At 42.7% G+C, this 22,815-nt stretch overlaps 1 protein-coding gene across 1 annotated transcript; it reads left to right on the plus strand.

Annotated features, from left to right (window-relative positions):
• Positions 1 to 937: 937 nt before the first annotated feature.
• Positions 938 to 13,299, plus strand: LOC128445937 (plastin-3). Its single transcript, XM_053428858.1, has 16 exons — positions 938 to 1,027; positions 5,126 to 5,194; positions 6,003 to 6,154; positions 6,692 to 6,821; positions 6,960 to 7,092; positions 7,271 to 7,352; positions 7,599 to 7,764; positions 8,113 to 8,252; positions 8,952 to 9,047; positions 10,258 to 10,444; positions 10,528 to 10,606; positions 10,705 to 10,825; positions 10,936 to 11,069; positions 11,330 to 11,453; positions 11,614 to 11,738; positions 12,395 to 13,299. The coding sequence occupies exons 2-16, from the start codon at positions 5,134 to 5,136 to the stop codon at positions 12,525 to 12,527; spliced, it is 1,863 nt and encodes a 620-aa protein (XP_053284833.1). The 5' UTR covers positions 938 to 1,027; positions 5,126 to 5,133; the 3' UTR covers positions 12,528 to 13,299.
• Positions 13,300 to 22,815: the final 9,516 nt, after the last annotated feature.

A 22,815-nucleotide genomic window follows, 5' to 3' on the forward strand; every position in this document is an offset into this window, starting at 1 on the left:
GTATATCAGCAATATTTTAAGGTTTAAATTGAACATTTTCTTAGGATTATCAAATGAGTCTTCTATGAGTCAAAGAGTATGGGCCAATAATGTTGATCAGGTGGTGGATGGGTGAGGTTAACCCTCAGGGACTGTGAAATAAACTGAGTGAAACACTGTTCAGTGAGTTGATAATGTAGATGTGACTCTAAAAGGTTATCTTCCTGACACTGTGAGGAGAATTTCTTTCATACAAGTGATATAGTGCTTCTGCTCTCAACTTTAATGCAAAACAGACAAACAATAGTGACTCATTCGCAACTAGAATGTGATTTTGTAGAACACACATCATAACAGTCCTCTTATAAAAGCGCATTTAAATTCACTAGATCCAGATTTTTATGTGGATCTACACCAAATAGCACACACTCATAAATATCTGGCTCCTAAACTGCCTGATGAATTATTCCCTGTGAAAAAGATGAAACTCACCCTGCCTTAATGTTACAGAAAGTGGGAGAAGAACTCCTGGATCAGCCCCCAGATCTGCATCCACACCTACATTTAATTGGATCTTGTTTGGGTGATGCCCCAACCCCTTCACACAGGTTTGTTGTATATCAAATGGAAGCCTTTTGTTTTTCTCGCTCTGTGGTCAGAATTTTTTTATACAGTCTATGGGACTTACCTGTTTATATACAGTATATGGGTCAGACCTTTTTATATAGAGTCTATGGGACAGATCTTTTTTATATAGAATCTATAGATCAGACCTGTCTATGGGTCATACCTCTTTCTATACAGTTTATAGATCAGATCTGTTTATATACAATCTATCGATCATACTTGTTCAATGCAGACATGACTGCTGCTGGCGGGGAGGAGGGGGAGGCTCGGGCGGGGAAGGAGTGGCGCGAGGGGCGCGGAGGGGCGGGGTTCTCCACCGGGCGGTGCCAGCAGAAGAAAACGGGCCGGAGCAGCGGAGACAGGCGGACTCAGGGATCGTTTCACTCGGGTGATTGTACTGACTCGCACCAGCGGTCCTCAGGTAAGAGGAGGGAGGGAGCAGCTTGTTTCAGGGCGTTTTCTCTTGTCGCAGCTCTGTGTTAGTGAGCTGCAGAAAATAAGATTCAGACCCACTGCGGCACAAACAGCCTGCATCTGGTGTGATGAAGAATTTATGAGAACTGTGGAGACAATGTGCAGTATTTATATATTTGCTGGCTGTGTAGATTAGATTATGTATACTTGTGTACAATACATGTGGAAATGCAATTTCCTTCCAATACAACATTTCAAGGGACTATTAATGATAGTCTTATGTACAAATGCCATTGTAATGCCACTGTATGACTATATATCAATATATTATGAACACTATTGACATTGTTCTCTATACTAGCTGTATCATATAGACTTTATATGCTATTTTTATATATACATATGTTACTATTTTGCCTAAAATGTAAACATTTCATTAATCTATTAAGCTGCATTAACAAAGCAATGTATACAGACCGTAATAATTAAAAATATGGGAAATTTAATCAGTACATTTTATGTTTTTATAAAATGGATCATTTATGTTAGTTTTTGTTAGAAATGAATAAGACAGTGACTTGGAGACAGTGGATCAAAAGCAGCAGGCATGTGTCAGGATGAATGGTGATGTGAAATGCATCGTCATTCTAAACTCAGACTGTGTGAGTGTGTGTGTGTGTGTGTGGGTGTGTGTGAGTCCTGTACGTCCTGCAGTCATGTGCACGGTGCCTGGTGTGACTGGATGAAGGAACCCTCACAGTCTAAATCTGGAGGACACACACCATCCAGTGTTAGTGACACAGTGTCCAAGAGTCAATTTGACACAATTTGAGCGGATGGAAGATCGATCTGTGTTCTTGGGACAACACTTGGTGCTGTAAGCCAAAAGTGGTGTTGAATCTCAGAGTAGAATAACTAGTGCTATTTCCATCCCATGTGGAGTTAAATTTAACAAAAAATAATTTTGTGTGGTACTGTGTCATGTCATTTGATAACGCATTTACCTGATTATATGACTGACATAAAAACAGACAACCAACCAGCCTCCACTTTAAGAAAACCCCCCCTGATATCTTAGGAAGGATGTGCCTCAGGTTTCTTTAAAATAGGTCTGTTCTTCCTGGATTACTGACATCTGGTGGCAGCATTTATTTTTCTCTCTGATCCAAAAAGTCTTCCTTTCAATTATTTCACACTGAAAACAATCAAGATTTAATGATGAAAATTGTGTAAAAATACCAAAGAGAAATAATGTCTTCATGACAGATCACAGACATATCTTGAGTATAATTAACTTATAAAATACCTGCAAACTATTGTTTTTAGGTTGCAGAAGTTGTGTGTGTGTGCGTGTGTCTGCCTGACTATGTAACCCCATACGTTTGCATATTCATGCTCAACCAAAGCCTATTTGCTTATTTGGCTGTGAATGGAAATCTGTGGAAGATTATTCTTCAGCCAAAATCTTTTCTCTTGTTTTCAGTATAAGTCAGAAGTGGAGGAATGGAAAATGACTTGAAGTTTTTTGTGTCACACCAGATATCACTTATCTGAACTGTGAAATTTATAATTTTCTCAGTCCCATCCCCGACAAGAGGATGAGATCTCTTTTTCTACATAATTAGTTATAAGTCAGATGCCACTTATACCTGAGACTAATCATGTTTGATTTGTCTGAACAGCTTTGTCTTCCATTGAGCTAGCAGGGCTTTGGTCCCTGCAGCAGCAAGCTTCACTCTCTGGCTAAATCATATCAAGTGCAGGCTAATCTCACTATCATTTATTATTACTGTATATGTGGGCTAATGTTTTCTATAACATTGTCTGACGTAGCGCTGCCCTGCGTCTTGCTGCTCAAAGTGTCATCCCACTTTCAGATTTAATCAGATTAAGTGCTATTGAAGGGTTCTGCATGCCCTGATACATTCAGCTTCCTCATAAATAGGGGTAAGGTAAGCCTTAGTGGATATCACCCTTGGTTTGAGATCCCAGCTGCTTCCACCAGACCGATGCAAAAGATGTGAAACTGAGGTATAGAAAAAATAGAGCTGGTGTTTATGATTTATCACAAAATCTATAAATTTGCTGAGAGAGAAGAATATGAACTGCTGTCAATGTTTGTGGATGCATTAAGTGTCCATATACCATTCGCCAATATTGTATTTGATTGGAAGAGCAAAAAGCACCAGTCTAAAAATATATAAACAAACAAGGAAACAAACAAACACTGTCCTTATAGGCTAAATGCCACTATGGTTTTATCCCAACCACCGTATATAAAGATGAATGAGGTGTATCCAGCTCCTCACACTTTCCAGAAATTTAGCCCAAAATATCTCTGATAAATGCCCTCGACCAATCTGTGATCGTGATGTTTCTCTGACTCTGTTTTTATAGTACAACCCAACTTAAAATAAGTACTACTTAAAAGAACTACTGTGCCAAATTTATAAAAGTATTGTTCTTCTAATCTAAGTGGTAAAGACGGATATTTTTGTCATTCGTGTGAAATCACTCTTTAAGTTTCAGCTACTGTAAAATATGCAGATGAACATTTATATAAACAACAGACGCATGTCACTCGTATCATAATGTGTCATATCTGTAATAGCTGGAACATAAATAGCTGTCTACACAAGCCATTATACAAATCTTCCAATGCGCTCCATTACAGAATCATTTTACAGGAAAAGGCAATCTACATGAACCTATTCAATTTCATAAGGGTCTCTAGGCTTATGCAACTGTAACGCTAAGTGACTCTTTGTATAATTGATCAAGCTGCTGTCTGACTCGTGGCTGAGTCAACGGGGCTGTGCTCTTTGAAAGCAGCAGTATGGCTCCAGGCTGACCCAAGCACATAGAGGAGCACTGAACCCTTCGGACTGTTGTAACTCAAATACAAAGGCTAACCGAGCCCTGCGGCCATTCTGCTCCACAAGTCCGTGTTTGTTATGTCCGAAGACGTTTGATCCTCCTTCTCTGCTTGAATATCTTTAGCTTCAAAGACAAAAAGTTATCATCTGTGTCATTTTGACATGCCTCATAAAAAGATGCATGAAAGAGAGATTAAACCATATCGTCCTGTTGACTGGGATGAATGCTACAGCTGTGTGAATGCAGCAATAAGCACTATCCCTACTGTGGCCATCACTGAGACACAAAGAACAGAAGATGGCAGTAGTGATAGATGTGGCAAACCCAGCGGACAGTCACATCAGGAAAAAAGGAGCATAAAACGATTGTCAAGTACCAAGAGCTGAAAGCACAGCAAGAACAGATCTGGAAGGTGAAATGCAATGTGATCCCCATGGTAATAAGAGCATTAGGGGCTCCGAACTGAGAGGGTGGCCCCGATCCCAGGTTCAATATCTGAAGCCTCTGTCCAGAAGTAAACAGTCCTGGGAACAGCTAAGATACTGCACACCCCCAAACTCCCAAGCCTCTGGTAGAGGACCCGGGCTTGAGGAAGACATACCAACCCACAGGATTACAAGGGAGATTTATATACAGTATATACAGTATATATATATAGTTATCATTTCTAAGATGTCGTTGTCAAACCCTTATGACAAATAAATGTTTTTAGAGATGTTGCCTTTACCGTTTAACCATAAAACTTTATTAAGATAAAAGAAAGTATAAAAAAAACTCCAAATATAAACAAATACATTTAATTTTATAGTAAGAAAATAACATGTTTGTTTAGTGTAAAATATAAACATGAATGCACAGCTGTCAGCAAATAAAACACAATAATGACAAATATCAGTGAAAGGCTGATATTGGCCGTTATTAACTAGCATATATCATTCAGGTTCTAATGAATACACACACAGACAAAGAGATTTTTGGACTAATGAGAAACGGCAGATTTATATGTGTGACAGTGACTAGCAGTCATCTCAACCCTAGTTTACCTTAAATCAACATACTGCAGGTAAGAAGATAATATAGATGATATCCCTTATGTTTAAAATGGTATGATATTATATATGTGTTAACCATGGTATGTGAAATCTTTCCACAGCTAAAGAGATATCGACTCTTGTTGTATATTAAATTGTATTTCAGTGCTTTAATGTTATGCTGTTTTATTTTATAGGTGTCAGTATGTCGAAAACCGTCAGTGCTGAGGAGATCGAGGAGATCAGGGAGGGTTTCCAGAAAGTGGGTGAGTAAAAAAAATCGATCCCATCTGAAGTGGAGTTAAAGCAGCTGACACACACATGTTATTGTCGTGTGTGTGCACATCTGACAAACATCTGATTTTGTGCGAAAGATGAAACCTTTGAAAGACTCACACCTCTTGTTGAGGAATGAAGTAGGATTTTCAAATACACTTCTTGTTTTTTTGCCCAGAGTTGGATGAGAAGTATGTGTGAGTAGACAATCAGTGTGGTTGTTGTACAATAGAGATACAGGCTCAATCTTGCCCTGAAAGTGCTGTATGTGTTGTAACCTTCTTCATCAGTCCATAATCAAATGAGCTACTCTACTGATTCAGTGTTGTACTTCTGTGCAGGATTTGTTAGAAACACAGAAACCAAAAACCAAAATTCCAAGGAGCAGAGGCAGCAATATTAAGACTTTTAATACGTCTAATATGGGTTGATGCTAGATCCTACAATTCCCAAAATGCAACTTATGAGTTAGACCATCCTGTCGACATCATTATGGTTTTAGGGAAACTCTTCCACTCTTCATGCTAAGCAGATTTCATCATGAAGAACAGGCAGACTTTGTGGAGTGATTACTCCTCTCTTTGAAACAAGTAGGAACATGTGTAAATATGTGAAGCAGACAAGCAAAGGCAGATCCAGACCAAAACGAGAAACGTGGCATTTAGAACAGCAGACCTGCTACCTGTCATGAAGATACTGCTGAAAAAGGGAAGAGCATCATGGGCTCTAATTAAAGCAACTGCTCTGTTTTCCTTCCTTGTCCCCGTTCTTCCTGCATCTACCCCCCTCTCTCTCCAGATGTGGATGGTAATGGCTACATCTGCGCCTCTGAACTCGGGAATCTCTTCCAAGAGGTGGGCTGTTCTTTGCCTGGATACCAGATCAGAGAACTGCTTCAGAGGCTGGACCGAAACAAAGACAGTCGCATCAGTTTTGAAGAGTTCACGGCTGTAGGTAACACTAACTGACTAACTGACTAACTAACTGACTAACTGTCTAACTGACTAACTAACTAACTAACAACTTACTATCTTACTTACTGGATGAATGATCGACTAGGAAAAGGACCAACCATAGACTGTATATAATAATTGAAGCCCAATCATCTTGATGATCCTGTTGCAGTATAGGTCAGAAACCCTGCCTCTTCCATGTTAGTGGATGGAACATGGACCAAAGTAAAAGTACATGTCAAAAACAGGGTGAAATGTCATGATTGACAGCTGAGACTGACTTGCAATTGGTTTAGCATGTGTATCGAAGAGAATACGCAGCTCTATCCTCTGACCACTACTGTGCAGAAGAATCCAAATTACGTCATTGGAACAAGATGTCAGCGTTCATATGAAGTGTAGACATTTCATCCATCTTTATTTACAGTCATCGGGACAAAAGTGTTTTACCTATTTTGATCTGTGTCTTGATCAATAAACAGGAACCACACTGTGATTCACTTTAAAATTGTGTGTTTTTCTGTATATGCTCAGATTTTCCAGGAACTGAAGGATGACCGCCTGGCCAAGGGTTTCAGGAAAGCTCTCAACAAAAAAGAAGGCATCGTCGCCATCGGGGGCACCAGTGAGATCTCTAGTGAAGGAACTCAACACTCAATCTCTGGTTAGTCAAACTAAATAACTTGTCTAACACTAACAGAGAGCTATGAAACGGTTTGCAGCCCACTGTATTCAATGCCACCAAACCATATCTATGAGAGTTTTTGCCTTGGAAGTGACACTGAGGGCCTCTGTATTTCAGAGCAGGAGCGCTTTGCCTTCGCCAACTATATCAACTCCTCTATGGAGAAGGATCCAGACTGTGCACATGTTCTGCCCATCAACCCCAGCACTGAAGCTCTGTTTAAAGCAGTGTCAGACGGCATCCTGATCTGGTAATCCCTATCATTTTATCATATACAAGAAAAAATATTTCTCCTGTAAACACTCAACTCCTCTGTTTTTCAGTGCACTGATAACTGATTAAGTATTTATCAGTATTTTATCCTTAACTTCAATATTTTACTTTTTCTTTTGCATCATATCATTTTCGTCTCTTTTTTGTTGTTGCAGTAAACTCATCAACATCTCTGTTCCTGACACCATCGATGAGAGAACCATCAACAAAAAGAAACTCACTCCTTTCACCACACAGGTCGGTTAGCTAGTTAATCAGTTTTTTTTACTTAATTAAATAAATTATAAATTTAACTGGCATCCTTGAGGTCCATTCAAAAATATGAATTAACTTCACATTCATACCAGCATTATTAAATAAACAAAGATAAGTTATATTCCAAAAATCCGATCTTAACTTTTGTCTTCATCATTAGCAGTTGGACATTTTGAAACTTATTTGATTCCTCACTTCCTGACGTCAACTACCTGTTTCCTCCAACAGGAGAATCTGAACTTGGCCTTGAATTCAGCATCTGCCATCGGCTGCCAGGTCGTCAATATCGGAGCTCAGGATCTTAAGGAGGGTAAACCTCACCTGGTGCTCGGGCTCCTCTGGCAGATTATCAAGATCGGACTGTTTGCTGACATAGAGCTGAGCCGCAATGAAGGTGTGTACAAATACACACACATCTACACATTGTATGTGGATATTTTAAAAGTAGTGATAACAATAAGTTCATATACTGACAAAAATGTCCTTCTCCTGGTAAAATGACCGTAACATCAGATTATGAAGTAGCAACTTTAGCATAAAGATGGTAGAGGGGCCACCTGATGGATAAATGGGTAGGGTGGTTTGATTCCTAGCTAGTCAGATCATTCATTGCTTTTCATTTACTGTCCCTATCTAATAAAAAAAAGTACATGCATACATATTAGATAGAACAGAAGAATTATTCACTTGCATCAAAATTTGCACCAACAAACCAGAGTCATGCTCGACTTTGTGTTCACAGCTATCGCAGCCTTGCTGGAGGAAGGGGAGAGTCTGGAGGAGCTGATGAAACTCAGTCCTGAAGAGCTGCTGCTGCGCTGGGCCAATTTCCACCTAAAGAAAGTTGGCATGTCCATATCAAACTTTTCTGGAGACATTAAGGTAAGAAATGTCCCTGTGAGGCCCAAACTTAATGTTCAGTGCACCGCTGTGAGTTCTACTTTCCTTTTTAGAATTAGTTAATTCATTCATTAATTAGAAAAACAATCATAATATTTAGGATATTTGTTGTTGTTGTAAATAAATAGATATGAGAACCCCTGCTGGAAGGAGCTCCATTCCTTTCCTCCATGTCTGTGTGGTTCTTTCTTCAGACTAGACACAGTTTCTTGCTCAGTCTTCTCAAAGTCCTGATAATGTGGCACTGATGAGCCAAAAGATAAAGTAATCTGTTATTTGTGAAACTTATACCAAAGTATAGCTTAAAAAGAGGCTCCACATTCCTAATTTTAACAAAGACGATAGGCTGTTCTACTGATATTGCCCATTTTGCCCCGTCCTTATTCTCGAAAATCTGAATTTCTTCCCTCTATTATGGTTATTATTAAATAACCATAATACTCTCAAATTTATTTTTATTGTATATAGCAGCAGTTTATTGTAATATTTAATGTTGCATGTGATTTTGTTCAATGTCTGTAAAAATTCAAAACGTAATGCTTTTAAAGTCAACACACAGAAGAACAGTTTGACATTTGTGGTTTGAAGTAATAATCCTTGTTGTTAATTGTGTGCCCCTGTCACATTGTGTTTCTCTGTCTATTATCTTGTGTGTGTTTTTGTGTGTCTGTCTCTGTGCAGGACTCCAAAGCGTATTTCCACCTGCTTGAGCAGATCGCTCCAGACGGCAGCAAAGAGGACGTTCCGCGAGTCGAGGTCGATATGACTGGTGTCTATGTAAGTTGATAAGGAAATATGAAAACAGAGAGAATATGCTATGTTGTATCTTGAGACCTGATATAGTTTATTTATTCTCTCTTATTTTAGATCAGGCATTACATTTGAAATCAGTAGTGAACTTGGACCTCACTTGATCAACATGTTTAGGAATCTTCAGAACACATACAGAAATACACTGTAGTACATTGAAACTGAGCTCTGTTGGTGCTTTGTTTTTGACTATCAGGCTGTGTGGAAACTGACTTCCTGTCGAACGTCCTTCTTCCGTTAGGACTATATTAGGATCATGATATCATCCTGTTTTAGACAAGGTTCTAATCTCATTTCCCATTCTCTTTCATAACAAAATAAATACACTGTAAAACTCTACAACGTTAAACAAACACACAAGCATTGTGTTGACTGCTGTATGACAGCTATATTTGCCAAATGTAACTGCTGTCTTAAGATTTTTTTTTTTTTCATTCCATAAGCCCACTTTTGAATCTGAGCTTATCACTGCATATATCGCACACATGCAGAATTCAATTTAGATTTTTCTGGTGATGTCGTTTTCTTTTTTCCGTCTCTTCAGCCTTTAGAATTTTTCATGTCCAAATAAGTGGAAACGACGACATTTGTATAGAACTGAGATAACCTCTTAAACTGCTTTCAGCCATGCAATGAATTTTCCCCTGAAATGTTCCGGAGGGGATAAATATGAGAACGCAAATGCCTGAGTCTTTTGCTCCTGAGATTTTCAGAACTTTTCCTCCAAGCTTCCTGCTTAAATGTCTGATTGAGCCTATGTGAGAACAGCAGGAAGATATTGGCAAGAGTGTTGATAGAGTTCCTAACATGCAACAGATGCAAAACTGAATAAAACCCCCAAAGAATACAAATATCTCAGAAAGAAAAACAAGTGATATACACATAGAATAAACAGAGGAATGAGAGGCTAACTTGTAAAGTCAAGGAGTTTTGAGAACAAGCGTGATCTCCGCAAAGTACTTTATATGTTATGTTGTGCAACCGATATGTTGGTACGCCTGAATGTTTGTCTGTTGTTACGAACACATGTGACCTGGACACAGCCTCCTGCTATGTTCTTTATATGTGAAAGGCAAACTCCTAAATGTCCCGACTTTTGAGTTCTATGCTTTGTAATTAAATGAGAATAATGTTGTCTATCCCAAATGACAGCTTATGTCTCCATGTGTGTTACCAGGAGAAGGATCTCATGAAGAGAGCAGAGTGTATGCTCCAACAGGCCGACCGCCTCGGCTGCCGACAGTTTGTGACGGCTATAGATGTTGTGGGTGGCAACGCCAAGCTCAACATGGCCTTCGTAGCCACGCTCTTCAACAAACACCCAGCTCTCACCAAACCAGAGAACCAGGACTGGCATCTGGAGAGTAAGCATGGACAAATAATCCCTTTATCACACAGACACTTCAGTTTAGTTTCTACACAGGTCCAAACCTTTCTGTCTCTCCAGGTGAGACCAGAGAGGAGAAAACCTTCAGGAACTGGATGAACTCTCTCGGAGTCAATCCTCATGTTCACCATATCTACGGGTCAGTATGTAATCATCATTTTACTGCCACCCTGCTGCACAGTTCACTGTTTACAGAGACGTGTATGTTCATCCCATTTAATGTGTGTGTTCATGCAGTGATCTGCAGGATGCCATGGTGATCCTCCAGCTTTATGAAAGGATTAAGGTGCCTGTGGACTGGGACCACAGAGTCAACCACCCTCCATTCAAAGGAATAGGAGGAGGACATTTAAAAAAGGTGAATATACAAACTATTGGCCTCCATTAAGTATCCTTTGAATAACACCTTTTCAACCTGAAATACGTGAGGAAGAAACAAAGGAAAAAGTATGTGTGTGTGTTCCACAGATGGAAAACTGTAGCTATGCTGTGGAGCTGGGGAAGAATAAAGCAGGTTTCTCTCTGGTGGGAATCGGGGGACAGGACCTCTATGATGGGAATGAGACTCTAACTCTGGCACTGGTCTGGCAGCTGATGAGGAGGTAATTGACTCTGTATAATCAAACTTGAATTTATTACATGGGAAACTAACACAATCAATCAATCGAACGTTGGTCATCAGGAATGGAAAGAAAGTCAGCATCTAGTGGCATTAAGACTCTGAATATTAGAGATGTTGTAGATGATTAAACAGGCAGTAGACAATTGGTGGGTTTGTTCACCATAGTTACACAAAGGTGTTATAATCTGGAGGCATATGTACAATGCGATATGTAATCGTTTATAATCTTACTCTGTGCAGGTACACTTTGAATGTTCTTGAAGACCTTGGACATGGAGAAGTTGCAGGAGATGACTTGATAATTTCATGGGTTAATAAGACGTTGGCTGAAGCTGGAAAGAGTTCATCCATCAAAAGCTTTAAGGTACAATTCACCTCTGTTTGATTTATACTTTACAATAAGAGAACATGCATTTCTTTGGATATGATAAAAACAGCTGGAATATCTCACTTACAATGATGTATTTTTGTAATTTTGTATTCAGCATATGTGTGTGTGTGTGTGTGTGTGTCTGCCGTTTTAGGACAAATCAATTGCCACCAGTCTTCCAGTTCTGGACATCATTGATGCCATCCAGCCAAACAGTGTGAACTTTGAGCTGGTGAAAACGGGAACACTGTCGGACGAAGACAAACTGGACAACGCCAAGTAATCACCTACCTGCTTCTCTCTGACTGTGTTTGCATCGGGCTGCTTCACAGTGTGTCCTTATACCTGTGTCTAAAACTTGACCTGACTTGTAGTTGCGTCAGGCATCCAGGCTCCGGTCTGCTGCTCCTCTCACAAAATACATTTTATCGATATAGCATTTTTAAAAGCACCCAAAGACATTTTTCATAGGTTACATATCTGCTTGATGCCACCACCGCTATAAGCATTTCAAAACATATTTCTTCCAAAGGATTTGGCAGACCCAACTGCGTTAAAGCATACAAAAATCAGTTTTGTTTAAAAATAAATACATGTATTTGCCGGTTGGCTATTATCATGAACTCATTCACCCTCTTTTTAAATTTCCTGCTCTGTTCATTGACAAATTATATAAATAACATATTAAAATGTAATAATATGTAATAATAGAGAGAAGACAAGATTAGGCAAAGGGGAGTCTTCAGGAGGGACTTTACAGTTTTCTCAGAACACCAGAGAAAATGCACAATAGATGTTAACTGTGAGTTCAAAGACCACAGTGATGTACAGTTGATCAAAGAAAAATGTAAAGGTGGCAAATGGAGTTTTCTCATTATGTTTCTCTAATGTACTACTTTGCCATCGTGATCCTAACTGACCGTTTCATGCACCAGGTATGCAGTTTCAATGGCGAGGAAGATTGGAGCGAAGGTCTACGCCCTGCCTGTAGACTTGGTGGAGGTCAACCCCAAGATGGTGATGACCATCTTCGCCTGCCTGATGGGAAGAGGCATGAAGAGGGCATAAAAGACACACACGCTCACACACACACACTCGCACACACACACACACACAATGACTGTTTGCCCGTTTGAATGAATGAGACCTGAAGAGAGGGAACAAAGAGATATACTCTTGTTCTTTTAAGTGATTATGCTGCATTAGCCAAATAGGAAGAGACACTGTGTTCATCCGTCATAACCCAGAAATGGACATTTGTCTACATTGATACAAACAATAGTGATACTCTGAGGCTTCAAAGGGAATGGGACTTTTTCTTGAAGGAGACATATTATGCTCATTCAGTCATCAATCTGACTGCAGCATCTGTTCAGCCTCTGTGTGAGTCTTGGTTTTAGCTCCTCTGATTGGTCAGCCGGTTCTCTCTGTTGTGATTGGTCAACCAATTCCAGCCTCTGTTAATTGGCTTCTGTCCTTGCTCTACCCGGCTTTGTTGGGATGGCATGCCAGACTAGCTGCCGCCTAATACTTCCTTGGCATCATGATGTCACATGACCGCTCAGACTCCCGACAAGTGTTTTCTGTGGAGGAGAGGAGCTCCCTTTACCACTGATCTTGGGCTTTTAACTTTTACACACACACAAACAAATCTATAGATCACACAAGAAGGGAAATTGAAAAAGCACAACATGTCTACTTTGATGGTCAGACACTTTGCAGTAATGCGGTACTTCTGTAAAGTCCAAATGAAAAATATTTGGGGGTTTAGGGTCAATATTTCTAGATCTTTTTCTTTTTTGGCAGCAGAGTCACAAAATGCTTGTTGATATGAATCCAAGAGTGAATGTGTTTCTTAAAATGTTAAAGCTGATACATGGGAAACATTCAGAAACAATGATCAGTCAACATCTCTCTCTGCCCTGTGGGAAGCTACAGTTCAAGGAAGTCATGTGTCTGGTTTCTTCCCGATTGGATTTCCTCATTTCCATCACACTTGAGAGTTATACATCTGCATTTCCCCAAACTGTCCCATGTGCCGCCACCTCAACGCTCTGCTGTATCCTCCCACGTGCCAGCTAGTTCACGGTATGAGCAGTTATTGTACTTAAGCCATAAAATTCTTCACTGAATACCTTTTGGCCTTTTTATATATGACCGAAGCTGTGCTACATCATGGTTTTTTATTTAAATTTTAATGTTCATTACCTTTTTCATTAATACTGAAGTAATCATAGTATTGAGTGAATGATTAGATATAGTAATGGATGTAAAATATTTGTACTTTCAAGCCATTTAAATTATCTTATTTAAGGGAATTTAATGGGGTTAATACAATATATATTGATCAAATAACATGAAAAGCTTCCCTTAACTTGAATCTCATTAAGGTTCTTAGTTTCATGCTATTTGGTAAAGGTTTTTTTTTAACCCTTAAAGGTTATGACAGTGTATCATGTAATAATCCAATTAAAACTCATGAATATAATAGTATAATAGTTAATACAATAGTTTACATTAATTGACCCCTAATATCGAATGCATATCTAAATTATTAACGTAAAAATTTAAGTCAGAGAAAATCCTGTTATTAATTACAACATATTAGAGTATCCAGAATTTAACCGCAAATGTGGGTTTAAAATAACAGAATAGAATCCCTCACATTGTCATGCACTTGATACTACTTTAGACCCTGAACACAAACCAAACCCAACCTTCAACTCAAGGGAATAAGTGCTCATTGCTCCTATTTAAATAAAACAAATAACTGAATTTGTTTTGTTGGTCTATGCAATTTATGTTCTTCTCAGAATTAACACGTCAAAGCTGCTACTACTTATAACTGAGGAAAAGAAAGATGTCACCTCTCGTCAGAGTCCTTCCCTCTCATTTGTGAAAATGTTGCCTGGAGATAATTCCCAGGCTATTCATACAGGAACATGTGAATAAAATGATTCCACTGTCACTGATTTAAATATGAGTTCACTTATAAAAGCAACATCCAAAGACGGATTTTTTTGTCCGGTTTAAATCATTTTACATTTTGTTTAAATGCTGCAACCGTATATATGGATGTGTTGTGATCAGGTTTGTTGCTGCTGATGAATAGATTCCACAGTCATCATGTTTTATTCAAAATTTTCTCAGCTAAGCAGTTTCCACTATTTCTTACGGGTCATTTGGATTTACACTGTAGGCAAAAACAATTGCTTTACATGCTTGCAATACTTACATTCAGTTTGTACAATCAGATCAATTGTGTTTAATAAATGCATTTTTACCATAAATTGTTTCTTTTTTCCCTTCTGCTTGTCTCTCGTTAAATTTTTTTTAAAAGAATTGTATGATTTGCACAATTGAGTTTTAGGGATACTTAAAGGGGCAAACATTTATTTTGAGAACAGGGTGGTAATATTATGAGCATTAAGTTGTAATATAATGAGGATTAAGTTTTTATATTATGAGAATATAATGAATAGGTAATATATATCACTGTCCATGGTGCTCTGCTCTGAAGTGAGGCAGTAAGCACCTGATCTGATCAGCTGATACCCTGTTCTCCAGGGTAAACAACCAGCTGGGTGCTCTCACACTGGTAAGAATCAGCACCCAAAAGCAAAAACTGCAGCAGGATCAGGCTAAAAATGCACAGGTACAAAAGAATAAGTCCAGAAAGGCAGAGGTATCAATATTTACAGACAAAAAGGAACACATCTAGAAACTAAAATAGTGGCTAGCTTTCCAGAAAAGTAACAAGACTAGGAGATGCAGGTGTCTCATATTAGGGCTTCTTAGGGTGATCAGGACACACAGGAGGATCAGTTCAGCAGTTCAACTGAACTGAGAACAGATTTAAGTTTCACAAATAAAAAAAGGTAATATGACTAAACTCAGATGTGACAGTGTAACCAGCTACTGTTGCCGGAAATGGAGAGGACGAGAGTGGTGAGATTAAACTGAACTGGAAGTGCTGGGTGTGGTCCATGAGCCGAATCAACAAGCTGAAAGATGCTAAACACTGGGTAGAGTGTTGATGAATATGTTTTCTTACTTTGCTTGTGTTTTGTCAACTTGCATGTGTTTTGTCAACTTGCATGTGTTTTCTTAATTTGCTGTTCGTTGAGCTCTCAGGGCCACCGTACAAAGCACTTACTACAGAGCTTAGCCATTCACCCATTAACACACACATTCATACAGAGTATCTATGTGCAGCCCTTTCTCTTTCACACACTGCTCACACACGGCAAATTAAAGAGATAGATAAATAAAAATTGCAAAGCTTGTCCTAAAATCCCCTGAATGCACATATACAGTTGTCAAAGCTGAACACGGTTAATAGATACAGTTCCACAGGATCAACAGAAAGACAGATTTGTGAAACCTTGTATGTTATCTGTGAACACTCACCCAAAAAGTATCTCTCTGCTTTTTTAACCCTTGTGTTGTCCCTGCTTCCCCATGCTGTTGGCTGTGAGCGTTCGGGTACTGATTTAACTAACCACACACACACGCACGCACACACACACACGTCACCTCCTCCGCTTCAAACACACAGACTGGTGCACAGGAACGCGCACAGCCCACCACACATCAGCACGCGCAAGATGGGGAATAGAAAAGCGAACAGCCCTTGCAGATGTATTTGTCACTTTGTGTGAGTTTTACAGTCCTTGTTCCTGGGGCATATCTGACACCTCTTCCTCTTCTCGTGGCCAGCTGGGCTGCCACGGAGGCTGTGGCGGCTGCGACGACCTGGGCTAAACACCAGGCCAGACCCTGAGGTTGTTGTTGTTGTTGTTGTTGTTGTTGTTGTTGTTGTCGTCGTTGTTGCTGCAGGGTTGGGGCCGGAGGGGCGGCCGGACACTCGGGCCGAGCGTCGTCTCGGTTGCTGTCAACGTCTCTCAGCTCGGAGGCGGCGGCGGCCGCTTTCACGGCCTTCACGACCGCGGCGGACGCCTCAGTGCGGGGGACGAGCTCCCTCCGCGCGATGTACAGCAAGCCGGCCTGGGTATCTGCGACCCGAAGGCTTGTGCTCGCCTTGAGGGCGCTCTCTCCGATCGGGGGTCTCCGTGACCCTGAGACTTGCGAAGCTGGGCCGATCCGGCTCCCCGCGTCATGTACGCGAGCCTGTTGTTGCTCAGTGGTCGTCGGAAAAAAGAAAATTACGACACAGTGGCAAAGCGTTTGACTTTTTTTTGTAATCTCCACACGCCATGCTCCAAGTTGCGTGCCTCTGTGACGTGGGGCTCCTGGGATCCGCGTTGGGGAGTCTGTTCGGCCTGGGTCTCTGCGACCCAAAGGCTCACGCCGGGGGGCTCGCGAGGCAGCTCGCGTTGAGGGCCGTCTCTCCGATTGGGGGTCCCAGTGACCCTGAGACTCGCGAAGCCGGGCAGGTCACTCAACTGAGACTGCCCTCTGCCCTCCTTGCTGTCTCTGAGCAGCCTCACACTGCTAGGGCAGCTTCTCTCTCCTCTGTCCTTCTAGACCTCTCTGCTGCATTTGACACAGTGAACCACCAGATCCTTATTTCCTCCCTTCAGGACCTGGGTGTCTCAGGCTCTGCTCTCTCCCTGCTCTCTTCCTACCTCAATGACCACACTAATAGGGTAACTTGGAGAGGATCTGTGTCTGAACCTTGTCCTCGCAATACTGGGGTCCCTCAAGGTTCTGTCCAGGGTCCTCTCCTCTTATCTTTGTACACCAACTCTCTCGGCTCTGTCATTCACTCACATGGGTTTTCCTACCATAGCTATGCCGATGACACCCAACTAATCCTGTCTTTTCCCCGATCGGAAACACAGGTAGCAGCACAAATCTCTGCCTGTCTGACTGACATCTCTCAGTGGATGTCTGCACACCACCTGAAGATTAACTTTGACAAGACTGAACTACTTTTCCTCCCAGGGAAAGACTCTCCCACCCACGACCTGATTATTAACTTTGACAACTCCATGTTAACCCCCACTCAGACTGCTAGGAACCTGGGTGTGACACTCGATAGCCAACCATCCCTTACTACCAACATTACTGCAACAACACGGTCCTGTAGATTCATGCTGTACAACATCAGGAGAATACGCCCCCTTCTTACTCAGAAAGCGGTGCAGGTCCTTGTCCAGGCTCTTGTCATCTCACGCCTAGACTACTGTAACTCCCTCCTGTTATGTCTACCTGCTACTGCCATCCGACCTTTGCAGCACAAACAGAATGCAGCAGCTCGACTGGATTTTAACCAACCTAAATTCCTTCACACTACTCCGCTCCTCTGCTCCCTTCACTGGCTACCAGTGGTTGCCCGCATCCGGTTCAAAACACTAGTACTTGCGTACCATACCGTGAACGGATCAGGTCCAGTCTACATCCAGGACAGGGTCATACGTTACACTCCAGCTCGTTCACTCGGCTCTGCTTCGGCTAATCGACTCCTTTCTCCCTCACTGCAAGCTATACACTCTACACTATACACTATACAAACCTCTTCCGACTATACCTTGAATAAAAAAAATATATATATATCCAAATATGTCCAGCCATTGAATGTGGCGACCAAGCTGTGCGCCGCACCCCTGCGGACCTCTCATAGCTGGCCACGGCAGGCAACAGATCTCTGCGGTGAACAGCTGCGTGGCTACCTTTTACCGCCACCGCTGCCCCGTGGTCTACGGTGACACTGACAGCGTTATGGTAGCGGCTGGATACGGACCCGAGGACCTTCCTGAGAGCGAGGTGTCTGGCGACAGTAGAGACGCTTCCAGCCCAGAGGATGAAAATAACCTCCTCGAGAGCTTCGCCCGTAAGGCTCGGAAGGCTGCGGCTGACAAATTTAAGCGGGCTGGCGCTCAGGTGCCTGCCTTTCTGGACTACGTACACACGGCCTTGGTCGAGGACACGCTCCAGAGGATGTACGTGATAGGCAGCGGTAACATACCCCAAAAGGTAGTCCGAGACCCCCGCGGCACATTCACCAAATAAGGATACCCCGTATACGTGGCCGCAGTCCAGGGGTGCGCAGAGCTGAGAGACGTCACCGGGGCCTTTGTCAGAGACAGGAGAGTCAAGCTCGAATATGAAAACAGTTGTTCCGTCTACTGCCACGTAGCCAAGAAAACCTACGTGGCTCTCACGCACACCTTAGACGACCTAGGTGATCTCGCTTCAGTCTCAGTTAAGGTCAGGGGACTCTCTGCATTCAAAAGCATGCGTTCCCCTTGCGATTCCGCGGTTACGGACACTTTCATCGCGTGCGTCATGAGGGGAGACTGTATCAAGAGAGAAACGGACCAGATCTCGTGCTTCTCAACCTCGCCATGGCACCGGCTCAAGCCCGGAGATGTAATATTGTACATGAGGCGTGAACCCATGGTGGACGATCTCGGTCGGTGGTTAGACCTCGATCAAGCCAGCTCCTTTCTCACGGCATACGGAGTGGAGGACGTGACAACGTTGCAACTGGATTCTGGATTTTCTGCGGTCTCTGCAAAACTCTGCCCCGCTCGATGCATAGGGGCTGGCACGGTGGAAGCCCTGACGGTGAGAACACTGTACAAGGACGGGAAATACTGCATGAATCACATGTTCTCGTGCAAGCAAGCCCTCCTCAGAGACCTGCTGGCTTGCAAAGCTTCTGAACTCATCGCGTCCAAACTGGGAGCGGGGCTCTTTCCTTGGAGCAGTCTCATCAAATCCTCAAAGAACAAGCACTTTAGCAAACAAACGCTCCAGCGCTTGAAAGTAAGCAATGCCAGTGTCAAGACAACCTACGTAGAAATTGTGAAGACGTGGCTACAGCAGATCACAGGACTCTCCGTCAGGCCCGTAGAGTGCAACGAGTATCACAAGTGTTACCCTTGCGAAGCCGCGTTCTACAGATACCCGTTGAACCTGCAAGCCAACACGGGGTGCATCACGGCCATGTTCGGAGGCTCGCTCATGTGTGAATCGAAACACTCTGTGTCCGGCAACGTCATCGAGAGGGATAGCGAAACCGCAGACCGAGGCGAACATGAAACCCGGAAGATCACATCCTCGTCTCGTACAGGGGAGCTCATCTCCCATCCCTACCAGACCTTCAACAAATGTTACGCAAACTCTAGGTTGATTGCCCACCACGCGGACAGTACCTAGGTCAACCGATCCGGGAAGCTCGTGGCTCACTGTATCGTAGACTACTGCATGCCCCGCTACATGTACAGCTCTGCTTTGGGCACCCACAGCCTGGAAGACGGCAAAGAGCACCTGCTCACATCCATCTCCTCTGTCAGAGATAGGTTGAAGAGGGCAACCGTGGTTTTCAACACGATAATGAACAACTGTCCCGAACACATGATACCGGCCCTCGGGGTTTGGGAGTTGGAGCACCTAAAGATGAACAAGGAGACTTTGACTCGTCTCTCGGGTGAGAAACCTGAGGCCTGTCTCAAGGTTATCACCTAGGACATGTCCCTACGGCCCTGCGATGTCTACAGAAAGCTGAGCGCTCGGCTCGGTCGAGGGCTCGCGGAAGCCGTGTCCGAAGGCGTCGTGTCCTTGAGAGACTTTAGCTCCCTCTTGGCGGACACGTTCATCTCGCTTTCGGTACCGAGTGTCGTGCTGACGGACGCGGGGATCCTCTCCTTAACGGGCAGACTGTCCATAGTGAAAGGCGAGCTGCGTGAGAGGACTCTGGTCAACCTGGCCGGTCTTCTGTATCAGACGGTACTCATGTTGCACACACACACACTCCCGATGCGTTCAGCTCAGCGGGCGCCATGTACCCCGAGTGCGTCCTTTGCATCCTTTGCATCATGCCTTTCTCCTGCGCCGACTCGAACCTCATGCGAACGTGGATCGAGACCTTCCGGGAGAAGAAGTGGCTGAGACCCATCTGACCAAAACTAGGCAAGAGGACACGGTCTCTCGCTGACTGCATGGAGGTCACTTATCATTGCACAGGATGTAAGAACTTCTACAGGGACCTGTTCGCCAACAACGTCCCAGGCCAAAGGCTTATCAAGTGCGTCTACGGTCAAGACAAGAAGAGGAAGATAGGGCGGTGTATCAACGAAAGACGGTGGTTGTCTTGATCCTTCTTGGTCTCGGCCACGAAACCATTGGAAATCGCCATATATATACGATTCGTATAACACATGACATGTGTAGTCAACCTGAAACCCACCTCTCCACCCCACCAAACACTCGTTATGTCTTTCAGTCAGAGCGAAGCCCCATCAGCCCGCGACTGTCAAACTGGACTTGCAGGGTATCATACCCTTTGGCGACTGCAGCAATCTGTTCACCATTGACAACGTGAGCGTTACCACATACAAGCAAGGCACCTCGGAAAGAATACCGGTCAAGTTCGCCGTGCTCGACAGCAACAAGAACAGGGTCCTGACAAGCGATCCTTCTACCCTTTCCTCGAAGTGGCAGGTCGAGGGGATCAACCGCGGATACCCTATCAAGATAGCGGGCACAGACACGGAACCGTTCAGCCGCACCCTACCCATGTACGAAGAGGAAAACAGGCAAGCTCTCTTCAACGTGTTGAGATTCATGATGTCAAACAGTCTATGGACCTCGGACAGAGCGATAGGGGCTTTCGAGGTCCTCGTCAACACAGCCAGAGAGGAGTTCGCTTTCACATGCGAGATGCTTTCAGAGACTGGCATAGCCAGCGTAATGAAAGGACCCAGCGGACATCCCGTGTTCTCGTTCCCACAGTGCGCTGACAGCTACGTGTGCATACCTTCCCAAGAATCCTGCGCTGATAAGGAGTACGATACGCTCAGAAACATCCTAGCTCTCTTGCAAGCAGCCTCCCTCGACAACCTTGCCATTTTGAACCAAATCACTCGGAAAATGGCCACCCACCGACCCTTTCAAGAACTAGACTGTGCGTCTTTTCCTCCTAGACAGTGTAGGGGGGACATCTTAATCCCATTTGAGTTACTCAAGTACACCACCTCGCTGTACCAGACCATGAGCGAGTTTGCTGACAACATCGCCATAGTGGACGAGAAGACGCCCTACGTGAAACTACTGATCGAGAGCCCCTCAGAGATTGGCGAAATTCCTGGATGTATGTCCCTCACCCTAATCTACGGGTCTACGCTCTCGGCCATTTACAGCACAATCAGACAGGGATCGCAGGACAACACGGATGAATGTGATAAATTCGAATGTCTCGCCAACCTTACTCAGGTGGGTAATGAAGTGTTGCTCAGACGGGCACACTTGGGGTTCATGTTGCATAATCCTATGCCCGTGAGGGATTGGCGTAATTACTACAGGTGAATGACCTTTGCTGTAATGATGTGTATAATAAAAAAAACGTGAAACCACACAAACACTTCTGATGTTGTTTTTATTGACAAAGGAGATAACATGGACATAGTGATACCCCTCTTGTGAACACTATTGTCACACAACAAACTCTATGTGATGTTCCAAGGTATAGAGCGTCTAAGTTCACGATGAGGGAGAGGACGAGTCATGAACCAGCAGACTGTATGCTCCTTACTTTCTCAGATACTTTGTGTAAACTTTCTCATGCACACACACACACACACACACACACACACACAGCACACACAGGACCTATTGTAAAACATGATGATGAGAATCAAGCAATGTGTAATGTGTCTGCATCTCCAATCTCCATGCTCTGATCAATCAGGACAAGAAGCTGCTCTCAGCAGAGTGTGAACGCACTTGTTGTGTTTGCATCACTTTCTTGTATGATTCGAGCAGGCGAGTGTTGTGGACATGAACACTGTCTTTCACTGGCAACGGCCCATTAGTGTGTGTTTGTGTGAGTGTTCAGAGCTTCACCTCTGTCTCGTTTCAACACCGATGTCCTCAACATCATTCTGAACTCTGTACCCTAACCCTGTAATAATTATAGACTTATACGAAGTTTAACTAAGAATGACTTAAATAACCAATTGAAAAATGTATATATATAATATGTTTATTCGTTTAGCATCTTTCAAAAAGCATGGTGCGTTAGAAAGACGACAAATAATACAAATAATATTAAAAGTAAAATATTATAAAATGATACAATATCATGTAAAATCTGTAATTTCAAGTGAGTAATCAAACTATACTAACATCTGTGTAATGTAAGTTAGACACGTGAACAGTAGTAAAGCTAATTCAGTTTCATGTTATGAAACACATTGACCATAAAAATCTTCATTGCAGATAAACCAGGTAGGATGAAACAACGTCCAGCAAGCCAACAGTAAAAAGTGACAGTGTACTGTAGAACTGTTTGAGGAAAAGTCACTAATGACAATGAATAATTCCCTAGAGTATCCCTAGAGCATCAACACAGGACAGAAAATTCCAAACAGGCAGATTTACAACAAGC

Source organism: Pleuronectes platessa, chromosome 8, assembly GCF_947347685.1.
Source record: "Pleuronectes platessa chromosome 8, fPlePla1.1, whole genome shotgun sequence".
NCBI lineage: Eukaryota > Metazoa > Chordata > Actinopteri > Pleuronectiformes > Pleuronectidae > Pleuronectes > Pleuronectes platessa.